Genomic DNA, 12,644 nt, shown 5'->3' with positions numbered 1-12,644 from the left:
TTTCCCAGTTCTGTCACATTAACTTTGCTAATGCAGGACTTTTGTTGTTTGTTCATTCATTTAATTCCTCCCACACTCAGATGTGCAGCATGTAACGTGCATGTGTGAAGGACAGTTCTTTAGTCTGCAGCGTGCTCAGGCCTCATTCAGGGGGAAAAGTTACGATGCTGGCTGCATCTTTCTTTAAGTCAAGGCTGCGGAGACAACCTTGAAATTAGGAGTCTCCTTGAAACCAAAATAGTTATTACATCAGGTCTAAACTGTCTTATGTTGCTATCCAGCAGCCAGATGATATTCCACTGAAATATTCCATGATTGCAAAATGCTTGGACCTAATTACCTTCATGAGCAAGTTGCCAAATGATTGACCGAGAGGATTTTTAGACTTTAAATTTCAGTCACAACTCAATTAGAACAGATCCTGTTTGCAGCGAGTTTGTCTCAGCTCAGCTGTGATGTTTGATGTTGTTGGTAATTCTGGTTAAGCTTTTATGCTCACAGTTTGACTCTTCTTTTATGTTAGTACTGATCAAATCTGGTTTTGCTACGTTTGAAGTAGGCCTCTTTAGGGGGGGGGGTTCCTTTATAAGAGACAGTACTGAATGAAGTCCCAAAAGCAGCGTATGTGGTAGTCGCCACTTTTGTTAAACCCGACGGGGCATGACTGGGGAAGCAAAACGCTTCCATATGGCTGTGGGACACAGTGTGAGCTGCTTCTGCCAGCAGGGCCTGGCTCCCTCTGCTGTCTCCGGTAATCGCTTTTCACTTAGTGCAGACTGAAGATAATGACAGAACTGCACTTCCTGTGAGTTATATCACTTGTTATCACATACTTAGAAATGGTGTATACAGTATATGACAGTAGACTTTAATAGTACAGGTGGAACTTTTCTAAGAGAGGTATTAAAAATCAAGTTGCTGTCACGGTTATCATGCAAATTATGTCCCTTTACGGTACCTCATTGAATGAATAAGGTGTGTGTGTGTGTGTGTGTGTGTGTGACTGAGTGTGTGAGTGTGTGTGAGAGAGAGACAGAATAGGGCTGGGGGATATGTTACAGTATTAATAAGGATATTGAGTTACTTTTTCCACTCCATTAGTTACACCTAAACAATTAAATGATTAATGTATTCCAGTACAATATATTTGACACAAATTCTTAATTCACATAGGACGATGTAATAATTCAACTATATTTTTTTATTGAGGTTTTAGTCGATGGTGGTGGCATTGTACTGGACTGCATTACATTTAAATGTGTTTCAAGGTTCATATGTTTGTAATTGGGTTTGGCAAAATATGGACACACTAATTCAACATCATTGCAAAGTACAACTTAATGAAACAACAACATAATATAATATAGTTAATAAATATGCATCTGAAAGTGTCAGAACTGAACAATACTATAGATGTGAAGGTAAAGAGTTATGGATGAACTGTTTTGTTCACAGGTGTACATAATAAAGTGGCCACTGAACATATATCACTCTATTTGCTCATTTAGGAAATAATCCAAATGATCAAAGCAGTGAACTGCTGTATCTCCCACAGTTACTGATTACACAAGCTATAATGTCCAACTGTGCTTACTAATGATTGTTGTCATTGTGGACTAATCTGCTAATTATGCACGTCATTGGCCCAGAGCCTCTGTTGGCTTAATCAAATCGTTATTAATGTCCCATCATTTGTCGGCAGACATTCCAAAAAACAAATGCATTCAGTTTTCAGTGACAACAGCAGTGAAGTAGACAACGCTCAATCTGGAGAAGTTGCAAGCAGATCAGTTTTTGTAAAAAATGACAAACAATGAATTAATCATAAAAATATATTTGCTGCCTAATAATCTGTCAATCAACAAATAAATTGATTAGTCACTGCACTTCTTCATCTTTCATCTTCTATATTTGGTCTTTGTTCACTTTACAGGGCTTTATTCTATCCTTGTGGACAGTGCAACTCAAATGGGACGTCAGGCTCTAATTATTCGGACCAAGTGGCCGTTTCCGTGATGCCGGTGTCACCGTGTATTAATTGGCTGCACCTGTCTCTCGTCATCGGTCACAACCCAACGCGCTCTTAGACAAAGGTGACGAAGATCAAGAAAGCTTTCGCCGCCACTTTTGTGCAGAAAACTGCTTGAAATAATCCAGTTCTTGGCAGCAGGATTGTGTATGTTTTGGAACCTCCAGGTTTACACATCTCTGGCCCACTGTAGCATGTCTGCCCCATATGGGGCACTTGCTCGCTGGAATGAGTTTCAGACAGCAATGCATGTCTAGGATGTGGGAGTTTGAAAATGAATAAAAAAAACAGCCGAACACTTGGACTCCGATCAAAGTCAGCATTTGACAGTGTGAACGTTTTACTCTTTACTGCTCAAACAAGGGAAAATTATAAAAAATGTACAACTGAATGTAACTGCTGTGAAGAAGAGATACCTTCTATACTGTCCAAGATTGACTTCTATCTTACATCCTGACTAATTAAGAGAGGCTCTACTACATAATTGTGAGGCAGATGAACCAGCCTACCAGAGGAACCTTGGTCCACTGCGTGGGTAATGTGTTGGTCTAGATCACTCTGCAAAGTCATGCAAATTCCTGTGTTGAGGTTGGATTCCTCCACTCCAGCTCACAGTTCTCCTTGGCTTGTGACCAAGCCATGGAGTGCCCCCTGAGGGGAGCTCACCCAGCCATCTTGTTATTCTAGCACATTCATCCACATCACTTGCTCAGTCATTAGACTGGTTTGAGTCCACCATAGCGGGCAGAAGCTGCTGCCATCCTTGAAGTAATATGTGGTACATTTTACTTTCAAATACACACTTCCCTTGTTACAGTCATGCAGTGTCTATATTTTAACTGAAAATAGTTTGATTTAATCAGTTACTACATTTCTCAAAGTCACTCGAAGGCTGGAAAATCAGACTACAGAGAAATCCAAAAAAGGCGAGTACGCCTGTTTTGTGCATTTTGGAAAACGACAGAATCTTTGATGAACCATACAGTCATCACTGTACTATTTTTAAGGTTGTCGAATTCCTGTGTCAGCCTCAGACTCCTGCCAGACACTGGAGTATTAAATGCAAGGCTCTGAATCATGAGAGAGTTCTTGGTCTACTGCCAATCACTTCATATGCTTTCTTTATGAAAAGTTAATCATCCACAGCTCTCTGGGTTTCACTCGTTTTTTTTCGGGAATCAGTGACAGTAGCTGGCAGCCCCCAGGTAGTGCCGGGCCGCAGGGACTGGCAGGGAGTCGCAGAAAGGATTCATTTCAGTCTGTTTATCTGGCAGCTAATGATAACAGCCGAGTCGTTTCATGTTATTTTTTGAAATGATCAGCGGGCTGGATTCATAGATGGTGGAAGTGTCTTCTGGGTGGCTTTCAGAGAAAGGGGGCAGATTGTGAGTCCCAGGCAGAGGGTTCACTCCATGAAATCTTCTTACCTGTCATCCCTCAGATGTTGCTGGACTGGACTGGTTTGCAGTCTTAAATCATTTCTTTTGTGTTAAGGGCAGCTGTGGCTCATGGGTTAGAGCGGTCGTCCATGAAAGTCAGCAGTTCGATGCCAGTCTTCCCCATTCCGCATGCTGAAGTGTCCTTGGGCAAGATACTGAAACCCAAATTGCCTCTTCTCGTAGAGAAAGTGCTGCACATAGGTGCAGTGTGTGTGTGTGTGTGTGTGTGTGTGTGTGTGTGTGTGTGTGTGTGTGTGTGTGTGTGTGTGTGTGTGTGTGTGTGTGTGTGTGTGTGTGTGTGTGTGTGTGTGTGTGTGTGTGTGTGTGTGTGAGAAACTGCACTGTAAAGCGCTTTCAGTGGTCATCAAGACTAGAAAATATGTATAAAATATATAAATACAGACCGTTTACCATTTAAGACCATCCTACATTTTTATTAACCACTAGCTCGTCTCCATCTTGTCATTTTACCAGTTGCAGAATGAAAACTTGAAGTGTGTTAGAGAGTGAAAACCACAGTGATCATTTCTCAGAAAACATCTGTAGAACTGTCCAATCAAAATCAATCACTTATGTAAACAGGATGTCACTGTAGCTCAACATAACTGCCAAAGAAAACAGTTTTATAAGGGAAGTCTGTGCATTTAACAGACTTACTAACTGCTTATCCGTTATAAAAGTTTTTTCTATCTCCAGTTTTTCTATCCTTGTAGATGCATGTACTGTGTGGAGAAATATATGTTTTTTAGTATTTGTCTAGTTTAGAACGAGAAGTAATGGAAATGGTTAGTTTTTCTGCTGTTGGTTTAGTTGAGTCAAGTTACTCCTGGCAGTTCTTGTGTATAAATATTTATCAACAACAAATCTCTATGCAAGAATGAGTGTGTATGGTGCAATGTGCTTTGATTTATTAATGTGTACATGTCCACTAAGTACACACCTATGTTATATAGGCTTTAAGCTTGAATTTGGCCTGGATGAAGTGCAGAAGGGTCGTGTTCAAGATTGGTGAAACCCTGGTGCTGTATATTATTTTCTAATGTTAACCTCGCTCCTTGGTAGCATTAGTCAAGTTTTGCCATTTTTAAATTAACCATTCATCTGACATTAGTTTATTTTTTCTGAATAAAAAATTATACAACATATGAGACAATAACTAACAATAATTTCTCTCACCAGTTAATCCGGCAAATATTCATTTATCAATTGTTTGGTCTATTAAATGTTGGAAAATAGCTGACAGAGTGCCTGTTACAGTTCTCCAGAGCCAAAGGTGACGTCCATATATTGATTATTTTGTGTTAATTGATTCCAATCAGCAGTCTAGAAATCAAAGATGTAACATTTATAATCATTTTAAACAAGTAATCCGCAGCTCTGTCATTTCAGATGCTGGGGCTGGAAAATGGTTGGCCCAATTGATCATGAAATTACTTAAACAATTGAAGGATTATCACAATTAATTATTTAAGTTCTAAAGACAGGCCAACGCAGGAATATGAGGATAGTATAAATAGTACATTTTCAGTCTTTAAATTAGAGCCTGAGTTTATCTTATGACCGATACATCTTGTGTATCTTGTGTTGTTATTTAGAAACGGTGTCACCGTTTTAAAGTTTGTCCATCAGATAGTACTGGTTAATTTTTCAACTTTCAACCTTCTCAGTGCATATCTCTGCAAATCTTTAAAATAACCAAATTCTGAGCTTCTTTATAGAATATTATTTGTTAAAGGTAGGGTTGGTAGGTGGTTACTGAAACCCCAAATCCCAAATAGATAAAGTCATCTAAAAATAGATGGCCGTGGTGTCCGTGGCACTCGCAGGACTGTAATAAACACTACCAATCATCATTATTCAGTCCAAATGAAATGATTGGCTGACGTACTTATCGGTCACTAGCCGATTTTCCTGCCACTGTGCACCCTGCCCTTGCTCTTACTGCACACGAGCAGACTCTTCAAAAGTTGGAAAGACACCCACTACTGAAGCAGAGATGATTGTCAGAAGTTAGCGAGTGACCCACAAGCTGGCTTCTAGTAGCTGACAGGTAGTGTGCATTCATATATTTTGGGGGCGTAGCTTTGACGAGAGGGTTGATGGGAGGGACGTATCACTTGCATTTATTCAAAGTGTATCCTGCTTTTCCAGGATTACCAACCCTAGCTTTAATGTTAAAAAAGTGTGAATGTCATTTCACATTGACAATAATGTTGGTATTATCCTCAAAAATCACTGTCACTGCCTGAACAATTGGAATATATATACTCTGGATTTCAACTAAATGTGATTTATCCAGTTTGGTCAAAGTGTTTGGAAGCAAAATAATTTGCAGTGCTGTGATGTGAGGGTCCTGAGGAATTTTCTGAGCCCCAAGGTGTGTCCTAACAGGTGTTGTTGGGGCTTTTCCTGTCCTCTCTGGCCTCTTTCTCTTTATTGGCAGCGGGGTTGTGGAGCCGATTGTTTGGCCGTTGCCCTGGATACGTCTCTTGTTTTCTGAATGGCGGCATGTCAAGGCAGGCAGAAAATGATCACTCAGTCCAAAGCGTTCCTCTCTGCAGAATATACGTGTGTGTGTATAAAACCTCGCCTCTCAGTCCTGGAGAAGAGGCAGCTCTCTGTTCAAGTAAGAGCCTGGAGTCATACTTGACACAGAGTTAATTTAACACACAGGGCACACAGAAGTCATGCCCAGAAGCCTCCAAGGAGAAGATGAAACAATCAAAACGGTGTGTGTATGCAGTGTACTTTATATAAAGGGGATTGACAACTCAACAACTACAATAGCTTTAAAATTGCTTAGTATTTATTTCAAGTTTTTTCAGAAATTCAGACATGTCAGTTCAGGTCATTTTTGAGATCATAGTTTGTGAGCAGAAATCCAATATTATATAACCACTTACAGCCACCATTGTTTTTTGATAATGCAGTCAGGTTTGGGCCTGATAATTGGAGAGCAAATCTTAACCAGAAAGTTGCATTATACAGGATTTCCACTGTCATAAAAAGCCTAAAATTCAAAATTATGAATTCAATTCAATATCATGAATGTTAGGCCTTAAAGTCTTAGATATGTAAGATATATTATGTTCTAAGTAGGTCTTAATTATTTTACCATTCATTTAATGTCATTTTTTTTTAAAGAGAATTGATCACAGTACACTTGGTTGTGGGAATGAGTAAGGATACCTTCTCTCTCTGTCTGTAGTTCGTGTGATAATGTGGCATTTCGATGGTTATAGTCTAATCAGCTGCTTCACCTTACCTTCAATTATGGGGAAGTGTAAGTAATTTTGGGACTCAGATATTATCAAAATATTATTATATATTTCGTACTTGACATGGGTGTATAATGTTAAAAAGCCTTGAATTTACCTTGTTGAAACCCTGACAATGGGAAGTGTAGGATCCAGCATTTTTTAAGCTTGTACCATGTTAGGAGCTGAAAGTCAGGACATCTCTGCCTCTGCTGATTATTCTTTTATAATGTGACTCACGCCAAATGAATGAAGGTGCAATATACAACTTTTCTCTTAAAGAAATTAGTGTGTACACCCTTTGTTGATGCTGACAAACATGTCTAACTGGTGTTCTCCCAACTGGCTAAGATGTGTAGTATCCTACAGAACAAATTGTTCTTTATAGAGACACATTAAGTCCTTAAAAAGTTTAAGAGATGATGATGACGACATACTCCAAAGAGAGTTGAAGTGCCTTAGGATAACGTTACAGACTCACTGAGCTCCCACCTACAGCAGTATTTACACATTAAAAATAGAAGAGAAAGTGGCCATATGTAGTTAATATGGATGCCAATATTCTGTCTTGAATCAAGGTGTAACAAGTAAAGAAAAAAACCCTGCCAGGCTTCACCTCTTTATCCATGTGATACTGTGAATGACAGTTTGAAGTCTTTGAATTACTATGTTTTTCAGCCCACCTCAGGTTTGTCACATCTGCCTCACATTACCATACTGTATGTAAAAATATGTCTCAGAAAAGAGGAGGTTTGTTGTCATTGCTTCTAGACAGAGCTGAGCAGGAGACTTCCTCACACAGGCCAAGTCTGACCCTGCCAACCACTTTTGCTCTTGGCAGCTCAAGTCTGGATTCAGCTGCAACCTTTTTTTTTTTTCTTCAGGAAAGGAGAGGACTAACAACTGCATGTCTGACTGATTCCTCATGTGTATCTTCAGGAGCAGCGGGGAAGCTAACGAGCAGGAGACATGACATCAAGTCAGCCACAGCTGCTAATATTTGTAAAGGCACTTAGAGTTAAAATGTCACTCAGTTTGATGCCTCCATGCTTGGCCACAGACAACGTCAGATAACATGGGTGTTGGAAAGCTACAAACACGAGAAAGAAAGTTCCAGATAAAAAGAGAGAGATGGATATAAGTGAATGTCAGTCCAGAGGAGCAGATGTAAGAAACAAAGGCAGCCATTGTTTGGTCTGGAGACGCCTCGCATGTTTCTAGGCCAGGGGCCCAGACTGTGCAGCTTACCTGTGCTTTGTGGCTCCGTAAGAGAATGGGACAAAAACAGAGCTGTCAGGCAGTACAAAAATATTATCATTTCCTAACATAACAGATCTGCGCTGCAACTGGCAGTAGGCTCAATCATGTGAAAGGGAACAATAATCAGCATCGCTGGCCTCACTTCAGACTTGCATTTAGCCTTGAATGTGCTGGGCTTCGAGCCAAGAGATGCTACCTTGAATCAAGGAAGCGAAGATGTGCTTTGGCCTCCCCCTGTCATCTAGTTAAAGGTTTTATAAGGGTTTGTAAAGGTTATGGCGCCTGTAATACTTAATGTAGTGCCACTTTGGGAAAGGTATAAAGTTTTTCATTACTGCTGTCACTAACAGCACTTGACGGTTGTGTATTTCAAGTATCACGAGACATTTATGAAGTTAACTGCACACAATTAACTGCAATAACATCCCGAGGCTTCCAAAGGGTTGTGCTCTGCTTTATATTCAGTGTGCATGTGCTTTTGTACAAAGTCACTGGGACTAAAGAATCTGATGATCTGATCCGACCTGAAGACTTGATGTGAAACTCAAACAAGACTTTCAACTGTGTTTAGACCTAGGCAGCAATAATTCATGACTAATAAAATGAATTGAGTTGCAGTACTTTTTGTGTAGAGTGCACAGATTGGGACGGAAAACAAAGGAGCTTGATGTTGGACTTGACTCAGGACTTCACAGCCCAGATTTTGTACTTTCTTCTGACCTCAAAACCTCTGTAACGATTCCAAATGTTTTGTTTGCGAGAAATGTCTAAATAGAGTTGCACTTAGTAGAGCACATACCTCCTCCAAGTCACAGTCATAAAGCTGCACCAAATTCCACACACTCATAGATATCAGTTCCCTTAATTACTATGAGATATTCCCTGGGAAAATGGTGAGAATGTTGTGAAACACCCTATCTCACAATGTTACAAATAATTCCTGGATCCACTCCCTGATCCAGATCCACACCGAAATTAAACGGGTTCATCCCTGACCCATACCACATCCTTTGACCAAGTTTTGTGGAAATCCGTGTAGGTTTTAATCTAATCTTGCTTGTAAACAATCCAAGAAACCAACAAACAGACTGAGGTGAAACATGACTTCGTCTGGGGAGTTAATACATTTTAAACAAGTTTGAAAATTATTTTAAACATTGGAAAAGCATGAAATAAGGTCACGAGAGTAATTATATACAGTATATTACCACCACTGAGTGGCAACATTTTAATAGGTTAGAAATGTCTTCCGCTGTCAGTCATTTCCCTTGTTCTGAGTGAGCAGCGCTACATGGACGATTACTTGTCCCTAAACAAGAAACACATTGACATTTTTCTGACTTGAGTGTGCTCAACCTCAACATCCCTTCTAGCGCTTTCCAGGAGCCTGGAGGAGGTAACAATTATTTTGTTAAGGCTCCATCAAATTCATTAACATGCGTTTTAATGTACATTCTTCATTCTGACACTTACATGCCCACATAATTGGCCATGAGCATTAAATGTAGAGAATCTAAATGTTTCAGAACAATTCATGTTTTTTTTTGGAGATCAGAAACAATCAGGGTATTGTGTGTTTTTTTTAATCATGTATATGCATCTTTTACAGCAGGAGCCTGTTACAGGTGTAAGTCTTTATAACAGTAACAATGTAGATGTTGACCTTAAACCTGACTTCTCTGCTCACAGTGACGATTTACGTAAAGAGTCACGACAGTTGAAGAAGGATCTTCAAGCCATCAAGCAAAGGAAAGAGGAAAGTTTAAAACCGCCAGTCGAGGAAGTCAAGGATGGTATGTGAGCACGATTATTCCCCTGTTTTTACTAATTGATGTGTTTTACTGTTCCCCATTATACTGTGAATTTATCTGTGGTTTGATAATGCACTCGTATACACTTCTCCTAACACAACTAGATGTTTTTAGGATTTTCTTTGACTGCTATAAGTGTGAACCAAGTCTCTAAGAAGGTGGTCTGTGCTACATTCCCTGCTAATGGACACTAAGACAGGCAACCCCTTGATTTTGTCAATTAGTTGCAGACGTCTATTTTTCCCCCCCAAGCGTCTGCATTTTTGTGTTACAGCTCGCAGAAAATTGCGTGGGTGAAGAAATAGTTGAGTGTCCGCTGTAGTTGCACTTTAAACTGTTTGTGTGTTTGTGAGTTTACAGCCTTGGTGAGTGTCATTCCATAAAAATCTGCCCCCCCACCACTATCACCCCCCACAACACTGCAGTATGTCATGATGTCGTCAATCTTTGGATTTTTGCTGTTGCTGAAACACATTTTTTAAAATGACAAAAACCACTTAGGCACAGAGGTCAGCCTGAGGGGGGGGGGGGGGTGTGGGTGTGTGTGTGTGTGTGTGTGTGTGTGTGTGTGTGTGTGTGTGTGTGTGTGTGTGTGTGTGTGTGTGCAACAAACACAATAGTTTTCATGAGCGGAGTTCTGCAGGGACCAGCCAAACTATGGGATTACTACCAGCCAATATTTACTGGAGACCATGACGGGATTTTGTTGCTCAAACATTGTTTTTGTCTCCGTGAACACTGATGGTTTGATGTTTTTCAACACAGACACTGAGTCCGCTCATGGCTCGCTGCTGAATGGCTCAAGATTTTGGTGCTGCTTTTAGGTGAAAGAGCACAAAACAAAATCCTGAGATTAGCTAAGATTCTGTTGGTGTCTCTGACTCGACATGTTGCCCATAGTTATATCTGCACAGATTTAAAAGTTTCTACAAACAACTCAACCGATCGAGTTATAAACTCAAGTGTTGAGGTCGTAGCAGCACCACATAGTTACACCAAGTGGCAAATAGCCTAAGCCCCTCCATTATCTTACAAGGTATTTAGCCTCTGCCAGGGACCTTTGTTTTGGGCTTCAGTGGTAGCTTAGCCACAGGCAGGAGTTTCTTTTTAAGAGTTCCTCATTACATTTCGGTGTTGGAAGCAAAACTTAATTCCATTAGATGTAATTCTTAGATGTCATGGGCCAATGGCCACTGCAGGGGAGACGGATGTCTACTCAGTTGCCATAAATCTCGGATCCCAGCTCAGCCGCAGAAGAACACTGTGGTGAGGGCTCGTTTTATCTCGTCCCTCTGGTGAAGCTGCACAGACACATTAAGGATCACATTGACACTGACGTCCCTAAAAGCTTTACTCATTCTCCTGCTTCCGCTCTGACCGCTTTGTGAAGGTCAACCACTGATCATTTCACTCACATTCCTCTCCATCTGGTCAGTGTAGGTTTGAATTAAAAAGGTTAATTTTCATATTTCCATTTAGATATCAATGATTTACTTTCTAAAATGTCAGAAGATAGAATAGGATGACAATTTCTACTTTAGCCCGAGAGTTATTGAATTGTGTGACAGCAACAACCCAAACTAAAGGTTTTCAGCACTTGAGAAGCTGAAACTAGGGAGTGTGGGGATTTGTTCCTGGGAAAAATTATTTAATCAATTACCAAATTGTTGTCAACTGGTTTTCTTTCCAACCTTTTTTCTAGGTGAAAGAGAAAACTATAGTAGCATCTTAGATTTTCAAAAACATTTTTCTTAACATACTTTATTCTTATAACATACCATATTCCAGTCATTACACCAATCTGCTTCAAATGGTGTAAAACTTACACTGCTTAAAAGTTACAACCACAAACTCAGAATGAGATACTGAACCACTGTTACAGAAGCAAAAATGTGGTAGAAAGGTATTTTTTTGTCTAATCAGTTTTTTTGGTATAAACAATAGGGGATAAGGACTGAAGTTGCACCTCTTCTGTGGAAAACAGTGTAGCTCCACAAGTCTAAACCAGTACTGTGTCAACAGCTGTTGCTGTGATATGTGGATCCTAAAATGCTTTGGACAGATAGAATCAGGAGAGTTACAGCTTTCAAACAATGTATAATTTGTCAAGGTTGTGTGAAGACCGAGTCCGACCCAGACCAAAACACGCTGAAAGAAAGGCTACCGAGGACAAAGGTTCCCACGGTTGGGACAGTGCATTTAAAAAGGTTACATAAAGTTTATAACATAAGTATACAGTATATAAAGCATACATGTATAGTGAAAGATTGCAAGGTCTTTAGCCCATGGAGAAGCGTGTGATTTATTCCACATAAAAATCTTCTTACTTATTCTGTTTTATGTCACTCTATTACACAGGTCCATTTTATTTCACACGGGTTGCCCATCACTCAGGCTAAAGCACCACTAAAGCTAATGTGTGATCTTTTTCTCAGCTGTCTGAAGCCTTGACGCTGCTTTGTGCTTTCTTCACCTGTAACCACACCCAGCAGTGATGTCACAGGGTTCTGGGGTACACCTGTACATCACTGCAGCAAAGTGAGAGGTCAGGATTTTCAAAGAGTACTAGGATTCCCTTGTTATTGTGTTTTAATCCAGTTTATAGCTTAAACAATTAGTTGATTAAAGACCAAGGTCAAAGTCTGAGCCTGTGGGTCCCCCTTCAGACAGAACTTGAAAAGGTTGCCCCCCCACCCCACATCAGTTTTCTTGCCTAGTTTCTCATGCCTTAATTAAATGGTGATGATCTTTTTTGATCTCAACAATTGAGCAGAGGCAGCCTAATATTGCTGTTTGACATAACTTCAGACTGCACCTAAGACATAAAAAAAATATTTTTCTATTGCTT

The 12,644-nt window shown here is 40.0% G+C and overlaps 1 protein-coding gene across 1 annotated transcript in view; it reads left to right on the top strand.

The window, feature by feature from the left end:
• The window catches only part of cwc27 (CWC27 spliceosome associated cyclophilin), a 32,891-nt gene that overhangs the window by 8,692 nt on the left and 11,555 nt on the right, over positions 1 to 12,644 (top strand). The window contains exon 11 of the mRNA XM_034603226.1: positions 9,675 to 9,778. Within this exon, the coding sequence (XP_034459117.1) occupies positions 9,675 to 9,778 (104 nt within the window). The remainder of the gene's footprint in view (positions 1 to 9,674; positions 9,779 to 12,644) is intronic.

Source organism: Hippoglossus hippoglossus, chromosome 12 (assembly GCF_009819705.1).
Source record: "Hippoglossus hippoglossus isolate fHipHip1 chromosome 12, fHipHip1.pri, whole genome shotgun sequence".
Lineage (NCBI taxonomy): Eukaryota > Metazoa > Chordata > Actinopteri > Pleuronectiformes > Pleuronectidae > Hippoglossus > Hippoglossus hippoglossus.
This window is presented reverse-complemented; position numbering and strand designations above follow the sequence as displayed.